This window comes from Coenobita brevimanus, chromosome 59 (assembly GCF_032717465.1).
Source record: "Coenobita brevimanus isolate Jiangsu-jjx chromosome 59, ASM3271746v2, whole genome shotgun sequence".
Taxonomy (NCBI): Eukaryota; Metazoa; Arthropoda; class Malacostraca; order Decapoda; family Coenobitidae; genus Coenobita; species Coenobita brevimanus.
The window spans coordinates 1,913,820-1,936,008 of record NC_137012.1 but is presented as its reverse complement, the minus strand read 5'-3'; the positions used below and the strand labels follow the sequence as shown (position 1 = coordinate 1,936,008).

General features: G+C 45.1%; 1 protein-coding gene across 1 annotated transcript in view; it reads right to left on the bottom strand.

The window, feature by feature from the left end:
• Positions 1-22,189, bottom strand: part of LOC145402859 (uncharacterized protein F54F2.9) — a 98,580-nt gene that overhangs the window by 16,640 nt on the left and 59,751 nt on the right. Inside the window, exons 7-8 of the mRNA XM_080274767.1 lie at positions 21,364-21,464; positions 14,766-14,919 (exon numbers count right to left, since the gene is read on the bottom strand). Coding sequence (XP_080130893.1) covers positions 14,766-14,919; positions 21,364-21,464 — 255 coding nt within the window. The remainder of the gene's footprint in view (positions 1-14,765; positions 14,920-21,363; positions 21,465-22,189) is intronic.

Sequence of the window (22,189 nt, the reverse complement as noted above, 5' to 3'; positions counted from 1 at the left end):
GCGCGAAGGAGAACTGGAGTTGTTCGGGAGATGGCTGGTAGAGTTAGGCAGAGGGTGTTGGGATGGTTTGGGCATATGGAGAGAATAGATAATGAGTGATTGGTGAAAAAGATAACTAGATCTGATGTGAGAGGTGTAAGGCTGAGAGGAAGACCACGAATAGGATGGATGGACAGTGTGAAGAGAGCACTGGATGTGAGAGGGATGTCTGTTGAGCAAGGAAGAGTGGCTGTGCGTGACAGAAATAAATGGAGAGAAATTGTGAATGAATAAGTGATGACGCAGCCCTGAGGGGATATTCTCCCGCATTTGATCGGATCAGCTAGCCAGGTCAGGTGCGGGTAAGGGGATGGGTCTGTTATGATGTGGCAGGGGTAAACCAGCTCTGCTGTCGGGCCCTGCTGCGGATGTCACTGATTGCATTGCGCAGTTGACCCTTGTGCGGTGTGGTGCGGTGAGGATCTGTCCGTTCTCCCCTTGGGGCTAAGATGCGAATGAATTTGTTTGAATGGATAAGTAAATGGGGAGTGTGTCGTCCTGTCTCGGCTACCTCCCTTTCCTTGGGGGAAGCAGCCTAGGTATATAGATAGATAGATAGATAGATAGATGCCCTTGTTAGTGTCAACCTGTGATATAGTGGGGTTTGTTGTGTGGTATTTGAAGTGCATGTACAGAAAAGCATCAGATAATTAGAGAAAAGTGTTTGAGAGAGTATCCTGGCCTATTCTCCATGTTAGTGCCACACTGAAGAGGTCAGAAAAGGGGAATGGTCAGGATGTCCTAACAGCCAGTGAAACAGAAGCTCCACCTCTCCCTATAACCAGCATCCCCTTCCTCCTCGGGAGTACCGCCATGATCGGCTGGACGGTTATCATCATCCCTGGAGGTACTACTGTGAAAGCGATGTGGGCTCAAGCATTCCTTGGAAGGGAACTCAACCACATTTACCAGGTGATCAAAGTCTGGGCTAAAACTGCTACTTATCCTTAGCTCCTATCCTCAGCTCATCTTTGGGGCTAAGCCTCTTTCCCCCCCCCCCTCCCCCCTGCACCTCGCCATGTGGAATGCGCTCTTCGCCAGAGGAAGGTGGCTGCCTGCATGTGGTCAATAAGTCTGCTTAGCCAGGCAGACCAAGGTGAAGCAACAACAATAACAACTCTTCTAACAGAAACTACATCTTCATTCACACTTAGCAAGCATGGGAAAAGATACTTCTGGCTATCATTCTTCCCCTAGAAAGAAGTTCCGATCCAGCAGCAGACCTAATGCAGACTGATACAGATATACCCGCACTAGTGGTAGGTGGGGGAGCTCACCATCCACTCACTCGATGTAGTGCTGCTCTCGGGTGTCTGTCCTTTCCTTTCCTCCTTCCTACTTTCTTTCCTTTCTCTTCCGTCGTTCTTTACTTCATTCTTTCCTCGTCCTTCTACCTATGGGTGACTTTACACTCCCTCTTCTATCTATCTTTCCTTCATTCTTTCCTCTTCCTTCTGCCTATGGGTAACTCTACACTACGTGACAAGCCAAATGGATTCCTTTACACCAGGAAACCATTTACTATGCCGGGTGGTAACCATATAACCAACTTATGGCACCTGGTGGATAGTGTGTAATTAAGGCACTCCAATCGGACTGAGCCGTTTCATTTTCGTTTTTAAAGGTTCCAACATGCTTGCATGTGTCAGCCTTGGTCACCTAATGGCGGCTCTCCATGCTGCACGATCCATTGCAGCCTCCCTGTTCAGTCCCTTAACTCTGAGGTCACACTTAATGACCTCGTCCCATGTCTTTCTCGGTCTACCCCTCATAGCCCCACCCCCAATATTAACACTTCTCACCTTCCTCACCCAATTATCATCCCCCATCCTCTCCACATGTCCAAACCATCTCAATCTACCTCTCCTCATCACAACACCAATACACTCCAGTCCCATCCTACCTCTCAACTCTTCCATCGTAAACCCAGCCCCTCCACGCCTTGGACGCAGGGACGAACTGCACATCCACCTAATCACTGTCATTTCTGTACGTCTGAGCCGGCGAATATCTTCCTCCTTCACTGCCCAGGTCTCAGTACCATACAGCATTACACTCCTAACACATGCTCCATACAAAGACCCCTTAGCACGTAGGGAGAGTCCTCCCAATGTCAGGAGAGGCAAGAGCCCCCTGAACTTCTTCCAACCACTTCTCACTCTAGCCACAAAGCTAGCTCCAGCCCCACCTCCTGCACACAACATGTCTCCCAAATAACAAAACCCTTCCACACACTCAAGAGATTCACTAACAAGTTCAATTCTTTTACGTCTAACAATCTCCACCTGCTCACCCCAACACACCGTACACATAGAATCAGCATTATCTCGCAGTCTATCTCTGATACCATCTCTTATGCACCCATTTATTGTCATAAAGACTTTGTAGAACTGAAGCTAATCTTGTAGTCTCGGTTGCTTTTGTAGAAATTTGCTTTTAATTCGGAGACGATGTCCGCAGATTTGCTGGTTTGTCGTTAAGCTACGTGCAAGGCGTCAAGTGATCTCTTGACCTCTGCATCAGCGTAATGATCTGGGAGACGGAGGGGGCAGGACGGAGAGAATACTGTCAGGAGCTGATATTGTTGGTTGTTTTCAATCTTGATTTTTTGTAGGAATTTAATGTTGATTCGTAGACGAGGTTCGTATACGTTCGCTGCTACCAAATGTCATAAAGACTTTGTAGTTACTTGTAGAGAAGTATATTTTAGACTTGTGGTCGAGCGGCTTTTATATCTTGTAGTAGTTTCCCCACCAGATGTCATGTAGTGACAGGAGAGGTAAAGAATAGTATGGGACTATTTTTATTTGTCTTGGAAATATTAAACAGGTATAAGAGTATAAGTCCCGGGTAGCTACCTCCCTGTCTCGCTATCTCTCTCTCTTTTTGTTCTAAGGCTAATCTCCGTCTCGACCTCTCTCTAGGGTCGCTTGTCTCCTTCTAAACTCTCTTTTCTAAAATCTGGTGTAGTAGGGGTGTGTCACGTATGTTCCTCATGGCAACAGATCTTTCTCACGAGAGGACTGCTGACAGCTAACTGCATCATCTCCTTACTGGCCGCTGTCGTCAGCTTTCCTCCGTGTAAGCATGTTTAGCGCTGCTAGATTCTCGCAGACACAACACCTTCTCATCATTTGACCTCCTGCTTCTATCTGTCTCTCTATCTATCTATTTATCTATCTATCTATTATGTAGTCCTATATTATCACAAACACCGCACAAGATGGAATTACTTCCCACGCCCTTGTGGCAAACTGCACATGGCCACTCTCCCTCGTCTTTGACAGTACAGCCACCAACCCTAGATATCATCACTTTTTGGTTGGGGTGTATTGTTCATGTAATGCCAATCTGGGATGAGTGAGGCTGGTCACTCTCAATCTTAAATGTCAGGACCAACTTGCCTAGCCCTGGGCTCCTTCGCTCCTCATAGGGCAACGTAGGATTGGATGATGGATGGATGGATGGACAAAAAAAGAAAAAATGAACAACTCTCATGTGTGGGGAGGCTCCCCACATACAGCTCTTCTCAATAGGGTGGAGTCAAAGGCTTTTCGTCTCATTAACTCTCCTCCTCTTACTGACTCCCTTCAACCTCTGTCTCTTCGCCGCACTGTTGCATCTTTATCTCTTTTCTATCGCTACCTTAATGATCACTGCTCCTCTGAACTGTCTGCTTGTATTCCTCCACCTCTACGACGGGCGCGTAGCACCCGTCTGGCAGCAAACTCTCATCCCTTTTCTGTCCAACTCTCTAATGCAAGAGTTAACCGTTACTCCCAGTCTTTCATTTATGCAACAGGTCAGCTCTGGAACTGTCTCCCTCTGTCTGTATTTCCTGCTGCCGATGATCTCCAGTCTTTCAAACGCAGTGTGTCCAAGTATCTCAAAATGATCGGATCTTGAATTTGGCTCTCTATTGTATTTTGTTTTTCTCTTGGAGGGAACTGTTACTGCGGGCTCATGGCCTTTGGTTCCTTCTTCCTCGCATTTAAAAAAAAAAAAAAAAAAAAAAGGCTCAATATCTCTCCTCTTCCACCTACCACTACACTACAAACATACACAAATATGCCTTGAAATCTCAGTCCTTGGACAGAAGCATCAGGAACTATAAAAAACTGATGGAATCACTACATGACTGCTGCTGGGTAGCCAGCTGGTCCCTAACAAGCATTACATTAGTAGGCTTCACATAAATAGTCTGGGTCTGATAGGAAGCCTATACATGTTGGTACTGTGCACTGTTGGTGGAACAGTTGCAGTGTCCACCCAAGAGCTTAACCTCCTCTGATTTCCCTGGACTCTGCTATGAATTCAAGTATGATTTGTAATCTTGCTGAATTAACTGTAGGGCACAAAGCATTAAAACTAGAGTCTTTGTCTTTATAAGGCTTTTTTCAGCAAGACACAGCAGCTAGATGCTGACAAAGAGGAGAAGTGGGGTTAACTGACCCCCCAAAATTGCATATCACCAGGGATTTTGAGCACCTAATCAAGACTACCAACACACAGAAATTCATGTCAAACTATTTTCACTTTAACTTGGCCTAAAGCTGCCACCTCTCTGTCTCTGATATTCCCCTGGGGGAGGGAGATCCCCTGAGTACAGGGGAAGTAGAACAATGCCGTCATATTCTCTGTGTGTCATAAGAGGCAATTAAAAGGGAGGGGTGGGGGTGGGAGGGGGGAATCCCAGTGCCTTCTAGATAAGGTCTCCTGCATACTTTAAAAATGCTTTGAAAACGCCAAATCTATCAAAGGCAATTCTATTGACATCGACTTTGCCAATACTGAGTATCAATGCCAATCCTGCCAATGCCAACTATCAGTGCTGACTATCAATGCTGAATCTATCAACACTGAGTCTGTTAATGTTGACTCTATCAACATCAGCTCTGCCACTGCCGTATTCATCAATGCCGACTCAACCAACACTGCTACCTTCTACCTTTGTGCCATATAGCCATTTTCTGGACTGATGCTATATCTTTATTATTCTGTCTTTCCTTCCTTCCATTTTTATCCTGAGCTGAAACAAGAGACTGACACTAAAAAATAGTGACAGTCATGTAGAAATGATAGAGAAAGGATGTAGACCCAAAGTGCTGTCTTTTTCTGCCAAAGAGCTAAGTAATGCAAGCATCAAAAGAATGAAAATCAGGACCAGTAATAATAATGAGCAGTACTGGGTAATTCTTGTGGGCACTGGTCACCCCTCAACTATCTCTACTACAAACAATCTGAAATGCAGTTCTGATGACAGAGATAATATTAACATGACAGAAATGTTGCTCATAAAAACTGATCAACGTTCTAACTTTGGTCTATCTATCTATCTATCTATCTATTGCCAGACGCCTTAATCCCCTGTACAAGGTGGCCACAAACAAATTGCCTCCACGTCACCCTGTCCCCCTCCATTTCACAGCCCTGCTCCCAATTCACACCCACCTTTTTCATATACCTCTCCACTCCATCCCTCCATCTCATCCTTGGCCTTCCCCTCACTCCCTCTCCCTCCACCTTACTCACATACACTCTCCTCGTCAGTCTCTCACTCCCCATCCTCTCCACATGGCCAAACCACCTCAATGTGTTTCTCCTAATGCTTCCTATCACATCCACATCCACACCACAACACTCCTTCACCTCCTCATTTGTCAGTCTGTCTCTCTATGTGACTCCACGGGCTCCTCTCAAATAACTCATTTCCACTGCTCTCACTCTTGATTTGTGTCCCTCCAACAACGTCCAAGCTTCACTTCCATATGTCAGAGTTGGTATCACAATACTGTCATGTAATAACTTTTTCACTTCCATGCTCACTTCCCTGTTTCTTATCACGCCTTCAAGGAACCAGCAACATTTCTTCCTTGTTGTACCCTTTCAAGCACTTCACCCTCCAAACTTCCATCCTTACTCATCACACTACCCAAGTACTTAAACGTACTCACATTTTCCATTTCCTCATCATCCAATCTCACTGTACATTCACTGGCTTCACCTCTCTTGAAGACCATAACTTTACTCTTCCCTACATTCACCTTTAAATTCCATTTCTTACACACACTCCCAAACTCATCCACCAAGCCTTACAGCTCCCCTTCGTCTTCACTTAACAACACAGTATCATCTGCAAACAACAGTACAGGGTGTTTCCAAACACTGCCCTCTCTCATTAGAGCAGTAACTTTAGTAACTGAAAGTAATGATCAATTAACCTCTTGACTCCAGTTACATGATTTAATTCTAGTCTTACTATATTCAGGTGATTCGACTCAGTTCAGCCTAAAGGGATTAGACACAGCCTTCATTAACTCCTTCACAAAAAGAATTCTTCCCAAGACTGGATAAAATCAGTTAGTTAATGGAAGCTATAATACAGGGATTCTACCTAACAAACATCCAATCCATTTTGACCCATCAGGAGCACAGGAGCCCAGGGTTGGGTCACTCATGCCTGGCATTTAAGGTGTGGGTTAGCAGCTTCATTCTCCCCTGGGTAGCATTATGTGAGCAGTAAACCTCAGGTAGCCTTCGGATGTAAACCCTTACAGGCTCAATCCAGGCACAGTGCCTTAACCCCTTAACTGTGGGGTGTCACTTTCGTGACGCTTGGGAGCAAGGGATCATACCGCGGGGCGACACTTTTGTGATTCTGTGTTATTTTGAATTCGCCCGGGCTTTGAAGTGGTGGCTTGTATCATCTATCAGTACAGCCAATGTCCAACACTATAGTAGGACTCGCGCACGTTTGCGGCTGTGGTGTGGCCCGCACCTGTGTACAGTGTTGCCACGTTTTCTATACCGTTATCTCTCTCTCTCTCTCTCTCTCTCTCTCTCTCCTGGCGGGAAATGTGAGCCACCCTGAGTACTTTTGATTCTTTTATAAGTTATTTATAATTGTGCTTTCATTTGTTAATTTGGTTTTGTTACATTAAGTAGTAGATGGAGTGTCAAAGTTACTGTCTGCTGAGAGGTTTGTTACGTTACTGATTCATACACCCCGACGTAGTGGGGTGTGGGTGTAGGTGTGGGTGGGAGTGTGGATGTGGGTTTGTTGGGGTGGTGGTCCAGGGGGGAGGGGAAGTGTGAAGGGGGATTTGACCTGAGACACCCAGGAGGGATTAAGAAGGGAGGGAAGGGGAAGGGGGGGCTGGATTCACCTACCACGTGGTCAGTATTAGAAGAGAGAGAGAGAGAGAGAAATTACGTGTATAGATATATGTGCATCAATAGGAACAATGTATATCAGTGTGTGCAGTATGTACAAAGGAACAAATGAATACAAATAAGGCAGTGACAGACCTCTCTCTCTCTCTCTCCTGGCGGGAAATGTGAGCCACCCTGAGTACTTTTGATTCTTTTATAAGTTATGTATAATTGTGCTTTCATTTGTTAATTTGGTTTTGTTATAATTAGTGATGCCGACAATGCATTCAATGCATGCCCCTCTCCTGCCTCTCTCTCTCTCTCTCTCTCTCTCTCTCTCTCTCTGTAGGGAAGCTATCTGTCAAGGCCACCGACTGGGTGTGGAAGTGTTGCCGCTCGCGAGTGAATAGTTTTTTTTTTTTTTTTTTACTTCGGTATTGGCATATGCCTACTATTTTGTCCTACATATTAGCTTATGATAATAAATGTGATTATTCCTCGCCCTTAAAATTATGGTAAAAGCCAGTAAATGTGAGCATTTTTCCCAAGCAACACCTGTACAAGCTATGCTTGGGTCTATGGAGGTACGTACTTTACCTTAAGCCAGACGGGGTGTGTCAGTGCTGCCACTCACAAGAATTATATGAATTATTTCTTTTACTTTGGATATTGGTATATTTCTTCTTTTTTCAGGCTCATTCTATTATATCCATAACTGTAATATTATTAACCACCCTAAAACTACGCTAAAAAACATTAAAAGTGAATGCTATTTTTTTTAGCAACACTGTACAATATGTATGCCATGTTTCTGTGTTACTGTATAAATATTTTATGCATAATAAGATTAATGTTGATTCATCCATCAAAATACACAAGTGTAAGTTTTATTCATCTGAATTTATGGAATTTGTGATGCCTTGTACATAAATAGCTTCCGTTTCACATCGCAAGTTGGGGAAACGTGGCACCATTGTACACAGGTGCGGGCCACACCACAGACGCAAACGGGCGCAAGGCCGACTATAGTCAGCACTCCTAATCTCATCTGTACTCCCATCCATTGTTGACAATTTAGCCATTTCTCCCCGTTCTTGACTCCCCTCCCAACCTCCCCTCCATTACCCTATCCTCTCACCTGCCCAGCCGTGCTATGCTAAGTAAATCTTCCCTGCAATTTTTCACTGATTTCATCCATTGAAATAAGCCCTATGCCCTATTCTTATACCAAATATTATATACAAGAAAGAAATAAGGTAAGTGAGAGTGCCATACACCTAGAACTGGCTAATTATCACCTGACAACAACTCACGTGCACTCGTTCGCTAATTTTCGCTGTTTATTTCCCCTTGAAATATGCTGTATAATCTATTTTCGTAATAAAAATATATATAAGAAAGGAAGGGAGAAGCCTAAGTGATATTTACATTCACCTGGAACTACCTAATTATTGCAGGCCACCACACTGTATTCTACGCTAAGTAAATCTTCCATGGAATTTTCCACTGATTTCATCCATTGAAATAAGCCCTATGCCCTACTCTTATACCAAATAATATATACAAAAAAGAAATAAGGTAAGTGATAGTGCCATACACCTGGAATTGGCTAATTATCACCTGACAATACCTCACGTGCACTCATTCGCTAATTTTCGCTGTTTATTTCCCCTTGAAATATGCCGTATAATCTATTTTCGTAATAAATATACATATAAGGAGGGATGGGAGAAGCCTAAGTGATATTTACATTCACCTGGAACTACCTAATTTATTATGTATTGTCTTGGTTTCCTGCCAATCATGTCATTGCTATATATTAGCAGGTCTCATAGGGCTGAAGTTGGTAGTACTGTATTGGACCTACCCTAGCCAGGCGGCAGGAGGCCACCACTATCAGTTCACTGTCGTCTTTGAAAGTGGGAGTATGTCTGATTTGCTCCTGCTAACTTCCGTCGCTTTATAGCCCCATGCAAAGGGCCCTGTGACCTTTACCCCCTACTAAACCTCGAGTGGAAAGAGGTAATGGGCTGACAATTGATAAAGAGTGACTATGATCTTTTTACTGAGTAAAACAGTGCAAGTGGAATTGTAAATAAAGTGTAAATAATGTGTAAACAGCAAGAAAGCAATGAATGTCAATATAAGTGAACGGTGGATTTTATAAGTTACTTCAAGTGACAGTGCATAACACTGTGTAAATAAAATAGAATTGTAAATAATGTCAATAAAGTAGAGAACGTAAATAGAAATGTAAATGAGTGGTATTATAAGAATACAAGTACAGTAATCACTCTAATATCTGGACACCCAAAAACCGAACATCCCCACTACCCGGACATAATCGTCCTGGGATCCAATATTCCCAAAATGGTCTGAAAACCCAAAAAAATAAAAAAATAAAAACGATTTTTTCCCGCCCGTAATTTGAACTTGCCGCGCGCGGCGCGGGAGAGCATTGTTGTGGTGCGCCATTCCTCCGACGTCCGATAGAGCGCCGCTGCATCCTCCCCACTTTCCGCCTGTCTCTCACCGCGAGTGCACGCTCGTCGTTATGGCTGCCCACGTGATCGCTTTTGTGGTGGTGCCTTACCTGCTGCAGGGCCTCCTGCTGCTCTCGGGCCTCCTCTTAGTGTGTGTGATGATGGCCCTGCCACCTGAGAAAAGGAAGAGAGTGGTGTTGACTCTGGAGAAGATGCGGGAGATACTGGAGAAAGTAGATGCGGGGTGGTCTTCTTCCCGCATTCTCCACGAGTTTAACCTGGCCCGGTCTCCTTTGTTCGATATCAAGAGATCCCGAGACAAACTCACGCAGTACACAGCTGACTTCTCGTCGAGAAGCAAACGCAACGTGGAAAGGAAGGTTATGTTTACCCCCAAGTTTGCAGAAATCGACCGATCCACGTTGATTTGGTATCGACAACAACGTGCTGCTGGTGTGATGGTACATGGAACGCAGCTGAAGGCTGCTGCTGAGAAGTTCGCAAGGCTTCACGACGCCCTAGACTTCAAGGCATCCGAGGGTTGGCTCTTCGCGTTCAAGTTGCGGCATGGCCTTACCAACCATAAAGCACATGGTGAAGCATTGGACGCTAACGAGGATGGAGTTGACGAGTTTTGGCACAAGGTGAAGGGCTTGATCGACAGGGAGGGCCTAACTCTCGGTCAAGTCTACAACGCTTACGAAACTGGCCTATTCTATCGCTTGCTGCCAATGAACACTCTAGCCGAGGAGACGGAGAAGCGTGTACCTGGCCGCAAGCTCTCCAAGGAACGGATATCTGCTTTGTGTTGTGCCAGTGCTAACGGCATGCACCGGCTTAAGCCCGTTGTTGTTGGCCGCGCAAAGCAGCCTCGGTGCCTTCGTGAGGTGATGGATGTCCTTCCTGTCGTCTGGTACCATTCTTTGAAGGCATGGTTCACAGCTGTGATCTTCAAAGACTGGTTTCACCGCCACTTCGTCAAGGAGGTCATCCATTACCAGACGAAGACACTGGGAATCCCGCGCGACCAGGTAAAGGTCCTCCTTCTCCTCAACAATGCACCTACCCACCCGTGCGACAAGGACTTGGTTGCTGAAAATGGCCGTATTAGGTGCATGTTTCTGCCACCTAATACGACTGCTCTCATCCAACCAATGGACCAAGGAGTGATCGTGGCAACAAAGCACCTATACCGTCGGAAGTTCCTGGACGAGGTGATGGTTGTTCTCGAGGACGAGGACGAGCGCAGGGAGGGACGGGACACACGAGGCAAGCGAAATTTGGAAAACCTTCGCCGCTACAACATCAAGTCTGCGTTGTACAACTGGGCTAGTGCATGGAAGGAAGTCCCTGTGAAGACTCTGGAAAATGGTTGGTCTCGTCTGCTTCTCGGAACGGATGTGGAGTACGATTTTCTAGGATTTGACGTGGATGACTTCCATGCACGGCTACGTACGCATGGCGACGATGTAGATGTGGACGATGTTTGTGAGTGGTTGGATGACGACGAGGGCGATCCTGGGCATCAGACGTTGTCTGATATCGAGATCGCGTCTTCGGTTGCAGGTGTCAGTACCAAACTTGAAGATTCCAACGATGAAGGCGACGATGATGCGGATTCCTCTCAGCAAGACACTACTCCAGCCATCCCCAAGCTGAGCGCACTCCGGGAACATCTAGAGTTCGTCCTAGACTACCTGGAACACCCGGACTGCGACAGGGAGATGGGGCCCTTGGGACTCGTGGAGGAAGTGCGTGCTTTCAGGCAGCGCATCATCAATCGTCAGAATCGTCGGTCATTGCGTCAATCAACCATTGACAGTTTTTTAAGGCCCGTGACCCCCGCTGTGCCCAGCCCTGGCTCCACTCCATTGCCTCCCCAAGACAGGCCCTCATGCTCCAAGCCACAGCCCAGCACATCAGCCACGGTGGAGTCACCGCTCGACGTGAGTTTGTGGCTGTCTTCAGAGTCATCTGCAGTGGGTACACCATCACCACGACCCAGCGATGCACCCCTAGGTCGCCTGCCAGTGATACTCTCGGACTCTGACAGTGAATAAACAGCAAGAACTCCATTAGACCACACGGGAATTTAGAGTGTTGTGCAGTGAAAAAAACAGTGTGTTGTGTTAAGGATTTAAAGTTGAGAGAGAAAAGACTCAATAGAAAAAAAGTTTAACGTAAATAGACTTGTTTGTTTTGGCTTTGGAAAATTATATGAATGGGAAAAGTTAAAGTGCAACACTTAGTAAGTTACAATGGAGCATTATTTAGACAAGAGTGCACACTGTGAAGAGAACGGACTTCTGTGTGTGACTGACTAAGTTCAGTGCAAGACTTCAGGAACAGTGTACTGCAAGTGCTTCAGGAAATCCTTCTTACTGTCAGAGTCCAAGAGGAGGCGGTTATTCATCGAGGTGGCCAGGGACTTGCTGTAAGTAGGCAGAATGTTTCATACTGTACTTTTTTCCATACTATTCTTACCTCATTTCACTGTTTAATGTCCTTTATTGGTGTGAACAGGGTGTTAGTAGCTATGCATGTGCAGCAGGAATGTGTTTTTCTGAGTTAGGCTAGGTTAGGGTCCATAAGTACCAGAATGTTTATTAATGTATGAACATACTTCTAAACTCTCATTTTATGTTTCTTTTGCATTTATTTCAGTCATTTATTTGCCTTATTGGTGTGATTTGGGTCTTAAATAGGTGCTATGCATGTCCAGAGGGAGTTGTATAGGTGTTTCTCTGAGTTAGGGTCCATAAGTACAAGTCCATAAGCTGGGGCCCAATATCCGGACAGAACCAATATCCGGACCTACCTATGGCTCTATTACGTCGGATATTGGAGTGATTACTGTATATATACTAGGAGTAATGAAAGTGAAAGTTTCACTCTAGCATGTATGAATACTATGAGTTACGCGAGTGAAGGTGAAAGTGACATTCACTCTCAATGCTAGTATACAGGACGAGAAAGTGGATGCTACGTATTTTACTGAAAGAAATTGAATCCCTACAGTGACAATAAACTACTATTACTGAAGGAAACTTATGGATAAAGACTGTAGATATATGTAAGTGTTACAGTACCCTCGCGTCCAACGCGCGTTAGTCCAGCACGATTCGGGTCCAGCACGGAGAGCAATTAATTAGTATTATTTAATACGATTTAATTACTGCAACAAGAGTGTGTTAGCATAACACGCACAGAGCTCTGAGAAGTGGGTGAAATCCGCAGAGTTCACTCTAGCACGATCACCCCTGGTCCAACACGGTCATGCTGGACATTCCCATGATGATGATAGCCAATGAAAACTTCTGATCAAGTTGCCTTCCCCGCCCCTATCGTGACGTGATCGTGATGCCGCCCAATTAAAAACGCTTCTGGTGTCACGTGATGTTTTGTTTAAATTTCTCCCGTCACAGCGCCACTCAGTCGCATAATTGCATTGGAAGGTGCTTTTTTCTTGCTGCATTTTCTGCCCTTGTTACTGCATTTTACCCTGCTCACGATGCCTAGGAAGCCTTCTGAGAACCCCAAGAAGCGTCGGCACCTCCCTCAGGCCACCAAGCTAGAAAGCATCGAGAGGAAGAAGGAAGGGGAGAGGAAAGTTGACATTGCCAAGGCCTACGACATGAATGAAGCCAACGTGATCATAAAAAACTAAGACAAGATCCTGGCAGCCGAAGGCTATCACACAGCACTTCATACCAGGTTTGCCGAGGATACGATGGTAAATCGGAACGGTAACGTGGTAAAATTGCCGACGATACCACGGGCATTTGGAATTCATCTGGATGGATTCCTGCCGAGCATACGACAGGCAAAACAGCGTGACCAAAACCCAGGCGACTCGACAGAGAATGTATCGTACTACAGCATTGAACATTTAGCCTGACACTGAATACATATTAATATTTTAGAATAAATATCAATCGTTTTGAAACCCTTGTCATCGGCATGCGTACCAGTTTATAAACAAAGTTGCTTCTCCTTATTCTCTACCGAGTCAGCGACAGCGATCACTTTCCACAGTCACGAGACGGGGCTCTGGCAACAGTGTGAGAAGCATGCACTTTGCTGAGGATTACAGTGCTAGGACAGGCAGAAGCAGGACCTTCCATGGCTGTGGACGAAGATAGTGATTCTAAGTGTGATTTCAAGGATTTATGAGGGAGGTTGAGGAGGAGCAACAGCCATTACCCGCTAGTGACGCCAGCAGCCATCCTCCGGGGACCGAGTAGGACTACATACAGCCTTGGATACCACTTTCCATTCCCAGCAAGCCCACCAACACTATCCTAAAAGGTTAGTTATCATTCATAGCACAGTACCATTTATTATCATTACAACAGTACCAATATATGTATAGGTATATGGTAGGTATTTAGGGTGACTTTTCCGAGGGTTGCTGACATAATTCATTTTTCCCCATAAGCTCTATTGTTAGTCCAACACGTTTTTGGTCCAACACGTGATTCATGCATGACAATATTACCGTGCTGGACGCGAGGGTACTGTATATCATAACAGAAATATAAACTGTGAGTGTTTTTATGAATAACAGACAACACTAGCGGCGAACGATCGGAAGTGGGATGGTCATACGCCCTCGTAATTTTCATTGCTTTCACAGTGTTTTTTGGGGGGAGTATGGATTCCACACTATTTAAGAATCATAGATTAGTGTTTCTAGTGATAATATCAGGCTGTGGTAATCATATTACGAGTTGTCGGGAAGTGTAAAGTGGAGACTTCATTACCCAACTTCAGAGGTCTCTACAAGCCCTACGGTACTCGACGAAGGCTCAACAAACACCCAAGGAGAAAGCTGAAGGTATGTGCCATAAGTATATGTGATTTTAATATTCTAGGACTAATAACTGATTTTTGGCAAATATTTTTAGAGAGTCTGTCGGAGCGCGAATATGCCCGCGGGAGCCGCAAGTCAAAGCAAAACAAGCCCGTGGTGTAAGGGTTAACCCACTAAACCACGAGGCAAGAATGATAAAAAATTACATCACCAGACTGAAGGAGTTAAAAAACTGAGATGATAATTATGATGATGATGATGATGAAGGTGATACTTACTTTTACTTCAGGCAAAGCATCTTCACTTTCTGTTTCTGTGCGTCTAACTGCCAGCTCTGCCTTGACCTTGTTGGACATTCTGGTCACCTCATACACAGTTCTGTTCATCAGCTCTGCAATCTTCTCCCATCGGTCTACAGTTCCACCGGGGTACCTGACAAATAGCAATAAAGATGAAAACTGGGTGAAAAGATATACGAGTGTAAAGGCTTGGGATGAGGCCCAACAAAACACACTCAGGCTCAGGGTTGAACACAAATGCTGACAGAAATTATGTAATATGGACAGCTGCTATCTGGTAAGCAAGGCTGACATATGCAGGTACAGTACGGTCTTTCAAAATTTAATTAAATGAAACAATGTTCTTTGAATAAAATGAACTTTTTTTTTTTTTTTTTTTGCTACATCCAGATGCTTTGATTCAACTTAGAGGCCTCTGCTATTGAAGGATTTTAAGATGGTTACATCAAACCTCTCCAAACTAGAAAATCTCTCCAAAGCTGAATACAATTATTTCTTGGTAGCTAGAATAAAATATAAATGAAGCCTTCAGTCTAAAGGGTTAATCAATCTCACCCTAAAGATGTTTCCCTTCATTTCATTTATAAAGGCTCCAACATGCTTGTATGCCTCAGTCTTGGGCACCTAATGGTGGCTCTCCATTCGGCTCAATCTCTGACAGCTTCCCTATTCAGTCCCTTATCTGAGGTCATACTCTATGACCTCGTCCCAGGCCTTTTTCAGTCTGCCTCTCACAACCCTACTCCAAACATTCATACTTCTCATTTTTTGCACCTAACTGTCATCCCCTATCCTCTCCACATGCCCAAACCATCTCAAGGTGCCCCTCCTCATCATAGCACCAATACACTCCAGTCCCATCCTTCCTCTCAGCTCTTCCATCACAAGCCTTGCACCCCCAGGCCAAGCATTCATGGTTGCACCACACATCTACCTAACCATTGTCACCTCCACATGCTTGAGTCTAGGAATATCCTCTTCTTTAACTGCCTAGGTCTCACTACCATACAGCATCACACTCCTAACACATGCTGCAAACAAAGATCCTTCAGTAAGGAGGAAAAGCCCTCTCAAAGTCAGGAAAGGCAACAGCTCTCTGAACTTCCTCCAATTACTCCTCACCCCAGCCACAGATCCAGCTCCAGCACCACCACCAACACATAACATGTCTCTCAAGTAACCAAATTCTATTACACACTCAAGAGACTCACCAGCAAGATCAATCCTTTCACACCCGACAATCTCCACATGCTCTTCCCAACACACTGTACACGCGAATTCATCATCATCTCGCAGACGACCACCAATACCATCACACTTCTTGTGCACCCACTTATGACAAATACTGCACCAGATGAAATTACTTCCCACACCACTGAGGCAAACCAAGCATGGCCATTCTCCCTCTTCTTTTACTGAACTGTCACCAGCCCTAGATACCATCACTTTTATTTTCTCTGCATTTACTCTCAATCCCTTGTGCCCTATACCATCACTCCACTTCCTAAGTCTTTCCTTCGCCTCCCTTTCATTCTCTGCAAGCAACACCAAATCATCAGCATACAACATCTCCCATGGAGGTTGACTTCTGTAGTCATGCGAGAGGGCTTCAAGCACTATGACAAACAACAGGAGGCCCAAGACTGACCCCTGATGCATGCCAACATTCACAGAAAATTCCTCACTTAAATCTCCATTCACTCCCACCTCAGTGCAAGCACCCACACACACAGCCACAACCATTCTGACCAGACACAACCCAATCTCAAACCTTGTCACTGCCCACTTCACCACCTCCCCAGGGACTCTGTCAAAGACCCTCTTCATAAACAAAAACAACGTATAGACCTCTCTTCTCTCTTACATATCTTTCCTGAAGCTGTCAAACAATGAACATGGCATCCCTCAGTCTTGCATAAACCCAAACTGCATTTCATCAATATTCACCATTTCTGTAATCATACCTCCGAGAACTTTCTCCATTACTTTCATTATCTGATCCAAAAGTTTTATCATCATCATCATCATCATTATCATCCAGACCTCCTTTCCCACCCTAGGGCAGGGTGTGGAGTAGGAACATCCAGACAGCCTAAATATGCCCAATCCAATGGGCCACACTCCCATTCACTCATCATTCAAGCCCACAGAATCCTGGCTCTATAATTTCCTCTTTGCAGGGCATCGTCTTTCCCCCCGTGCACATTTAGAATCATACTCCTCAGCCAATCATCTGAGATGAGACTCACATATAATCGTATTTATCAAACCAGTATCTAACTCCGCTCTTGAGGCCTTCAGCATTTCAGCAGCTAACCCAAAGACACCCACCACTCTCCCAAACCGCATCCTCCCTATTGCCCTTCTCACAGTAGTAGCATCAATCAAAGGCCATAAGCCAAACACTGGATCCGCTGACTCCAAACCTTCCCTGTTCCAGGAACTCTCCTCATTCAGCAACCAGTTATAATGCTCTCTCCAGACATCTTTAACCCCTGAAAGATGCATGTGCTGTCCAAGGGTACTACGGCCAAAAAGATGGGTGTCTGCATATGCGGTCACGCCCCCCCAAACCCCCGCCATTGACCCTACCCTCCTATCACCACACTCACACACCATCCCCCACCCACCCCTACCCCCACCCTCCATCCTGCCCCCCTGCCATCCCCACCACCCCATCCTCAAACTCCCATAGTCTCCCAACTCCCCCCACTGCCCCCATCCACCCCTAACCCCACCCTCCCACTAATCCCACCCTTCCCACCCCACCCCTCATGCCCCAAGCCCCCTACAACCCCCCCACCCCCACCATCCCTCCCACCACCCCCACCCCCTACCCCCATCAACCTAAACCCTTAACCCCTACTTCCCACACACCCCATCCCCCACCACCCCCACCCTCCACACCCCAACCACCCCACCCCTCCAACCCCCACCCTTTTCCCTCCCCACCCCCCTCCTCACCTCCCACTTCCCACCAACTCATCACCCCCCGACCCCCACACCCCACCTCCCCCAAGAACCACACTCACACACCATCCCCCACCCACCCCTACCCCCACCCTCCATCCTGCCCCCCTGCCATCCCCCCACCACCCCCTCACAACCCCCTACACACACAACCACCACCCTCCACAAACCCCTCACCATATTACAACCACCAATTATGCCCGTCCTGAGCTCCATTCCGATGCCCATCTTTTAGGGGTTAATATCCTCACTGTTCACCATTATCTTTCCTCCATCTTTCTTCATACACTGCCCACCCTGTTATCCCTCTACATCTGATTTGAGATTTTTCTTCTTGTTACCTTCAAATGATTTTGCTCAGCTTAGGTGTGGTTTTTGAAATGGAGGGGTTGGATACAGCCTGAATTAAAATGATGAGCACAAGAAATTACTTGCAAGTTAAATAAAACTAGGAGACTTTTTTATTTGTTATTTTCTTTTTTTACTGCAAGTTATATACACAAGTCAAGAGTGAGAGCAGTGGAAATAGGTTATTTAAGAGGAGCCTGTGGAGTCACGTGGAGAGACAGGCTGATGAATGAGGATATAAAGGAGCGTTGTGGTGTGGATGTGGATGTGATAGGAAGCGTTATGAGGAACACACTGAGGTGGTTTGGCCATGTGGAGAGGATGGAGGGTGAAAGACTGACGAAGAGAGTGTATGTGAGTGAGGTGGAGGGGGGAAGAGGGAGGGGGAGGCCGAGGATGAGATGGAGGGATGGGGTGGAGAGCTATATGAGAGAGGGGGGTGTGAGTTGGGAGCAGGGCAGTGAAATGGCGGGGGACAGGGCGACTTGGAGGCGATTTGTTTGTGGCCACCCCAAACGGGATTGAGGCGTCTGGCAATAGATAGATAGATAGATATATACAGCTTTCATTAACTTGTTCAGTATGATGTTTCCACAGCTAAATAAAACTGTCTGGAGGTAGCAAGAATAAAATGAAAAAGTTCTGAAGAGGCTGAACACACTATCCCTGGGGACAGATTCTATGAAAGTATGATCCAAGAGGTGCTGGAGAGGAACACCTTCAGGTGGTGGCACTGCCCAGTTATACAAAAGCTCCTCTCCAAGAAAGGAGGATGACTGATTACAGAAAATGGGCAATGTCAACCTGCAGTCCACCAGGTTCATGTTCAGATGTCCATGATGCCACAACAACAACACAACATGATCAAAGGCAGACTGAGAAGGAGGAGGAGTCCTTGTTATATGTTGCCTTTTTCTATGGCCTGTTCTGCAATTAACTCCTTCACTCCCCTGACATGTAGGCTGTCTCAGCAACTAACTCCAATGTTTTCCTAAGACAGTCCCCCACACCCATTTTTTAACCCCTAAAGTACGCAATTCGCTCAGCAGGTTTGTTCCTCCAGGCGCAAAACAAGGTCGATTTTTTTACTTTCACCAAGGTAAAAATTTTTCTTTCACATTTCAAGAGATTAAATTTACACAACCGAAAATGTATGTTTCAGCCAGATTGACCAAATAGTTATCGCATAATCACCCGTCGAAGATGAAAAAAAGTTAACAATCCCCCATGGGCGAAAACAGAAAATGTACAGAAAATGCATTATTTACGGTAAATAATTATATATACTGTACAAAACTAATGTCAATGTGAAGCGTTCCCTAGGCATGAAATGTCAGTGTGGTATACGTCCACAGCAACAAAACAAGCCAGGCGAAAAGTGGAGGTGGAGTGTGTCATGTCTGGAGGGGGGAGGAGGATGGAGGGATTGGGGAGAAGGGAGAAGGGAAAATTACTTGAAAGTTAAATAAAACTAGGATTTCTTTTTTTTTTTTTTAACTGCTATGCACACACACCGCTGTGGGGGGTATGTTGGGGTATGGTTGGTTGGGAAGGGACAATGTGGAGATGATGCAATGGGGCTGAGGGAGGTAAAGTGACGGTGGTGGTGGGGTTCCTCCGCCCCCACCTTAGGGGGCCAATCATGCCATACCACCCCAGACACTCTAGCTCTCATTGGTCTGATCCTATATATGTCACCAGAGGGGCAGAGTTACCCTCCCCCAGTTTTTTGTGTGTCTTTATCGATCGTGCGGGATAGGATGGCGTGTCAAATTACACAAAAGCACGATTGTGTGGCATTGGTCTTGAGGGGTTAAAAATCCACATTCATATTAATCAACTTCTTCAACTACTTTCCTCTAGAGTCCACAAAGCTGCAATGTCTCAGTAGCTGTGTACTTATCTGACGATGAGTGTGTCCCACATCCAGGGAATAAGCTCTAACCGCAGCAGACTTTAAAGCGGTGCAGGGGTCAGGGGGTATGTCTTTTTCATGTGCCTGAATATGCCTGCACCCTCGTGGTTCTACTGATGACATATGTACAGTAGCACAGGCTCTGACAAACACAATCATTACAATACTTACTTTCACAGGTATCACTCTTCCTACAGACATCCCTTCCCCATTCAAACATTGCCAACATGGAAAAGAGTTCTTTCTAGTTATTACCCTCTCTTGGAAGAGAAAGTTCCGTCATGCAGTGGAACCAACATGGACAACTACAAATACAGTCTCTCCACATCCCATTGAACTTAGTCTACCTGCAAATGGAAGCTTACTAATATTTCTATCATCATCATCAGCAGCAGCAGCAGCATCCAATCCTGCGTTGTCCCATGCAAAGCGTAGGAGTATGGAGTTAGGCAAGTTGGTCCTGACATTTAGGTTGAGAGTGGTCAGCCTCACTCATCCCTAAGTGTCATTACGTGAGCAATAAACCACAACCATCCCTTGGATATAAATCTGCACAGGCTCAATCGAGTGGAGTGCCTTAATTACCCACTAAACCACCAGGCACCGTAATGTGGTTATATGATTACCGCCCAGCATAGTAAATGGTTTCCTGGTGTACAGGAAACCACTTGGCTTGTCACTCAGTGTAGAGTCACCCATAGACAGAAGGATGGGGAAAGAATGACAGAAAGACAGAAGAGGATCGAAGGAAAGAAGGAAGGAAGAGAGGAAAAGGGAGTCACATGAGAGCAGCACTACATCGACTGAGTGGAAGGTGAGTGTCCCCAAATTTCTAACCTACCAATAATCTACCACTACATTCTTCACTGGGTCACTTATCAGTTATCACTCTATAACTCATTACACATCTATATAACAGTTCTCATTTTGATACATTTATCCCTCTCTTCATTATCCCTCTCAGGTTGCTCATACTTCATTACATCACATTCTTTACCCTTGCAGCACTGCACATCTGATGTGAGGCACAAAGATGTCTGAATGGGCTATGTTTCAGGCCTCATATGAAGTCATAAACAATGATTCAGGGGAGATAAACTGCCTTATAAAAACCAGTCTGGCTGGAGGTAATGAAGTTGTGTACAGCTTAACTTTGAAGTGATGTCACATGAGGTACAGCTTAAACTTTTTTAAACGATGGGAGGACCCTGTATAACTCACATGAGATAGCAGTTTCCTAAATTTTTCCCAGGTATTAGCATTTGCTGCAGTGGTAGCAGATTCTGACCACAACAAACATTCATCATATTTTTTAGATAACAGGGGAATATACCAGCAGCTTACTTGGCCATAAGTCGTGAAAGCTCACTAAAATCTTCATCTGTCCATGGCCCACCAGTGATGACTGGGATGGATGGTGCTGCTGGCTTGGCATGTCTCACTGTCTGGGGGTTCAATGTCTCATTATCGGTATTATGAATAGAGCTGCAGCTGCTATACAGCAAGAATATAATCAAAACAATATTAAAATGACAAACTACATGCATTAAACTTATACACAAATGTTAAATCCACACTATAAAAACAGGTACCATACTGACTAAACTGTCAACAAATGTATGGCAATCATTTGGAGAGAACAAGTATTTTTGTAAATGGCAAAACCTTATTTTTCAAGGAAGTTGGTGGCTGGATATCCTTGAAATCAGTACAATTGTAATACCATGAGGTTGATAAGTGGCTATGAGGTTGATAACTATCCAAAAAATTGTCTCTCAGGCAAAGGATCTTAGCCAAAACTACACAATATCAAAGTCCAAAATCAATTGCACTTATACTTACATTTACATTACCATATTACGAAATTAAAGTCATACAGTTAGTCCTCATTATATATAAGACCTGTGCTCCAGTACAGTATATCGAAAATTTTTCTATACAAACAGTACTGTGAATCTGCACTGTGATGAGCACGGACAAAAGTTTAAAGGATGAAGTGCATTAAAGGGTACAGCAGGGATGAAAAGCTGCAAGTTCACTGACTGCAGACATATGGAAGAGGGAAGTGAAAATGGAAGTAAAGAAGGTACTGCATGAGAGTAGTGTGATTCCTACTCTAATATATAAAAGTGAAGTTTGGACTCTGTTGGAAGAACATAGGAGTGACAAG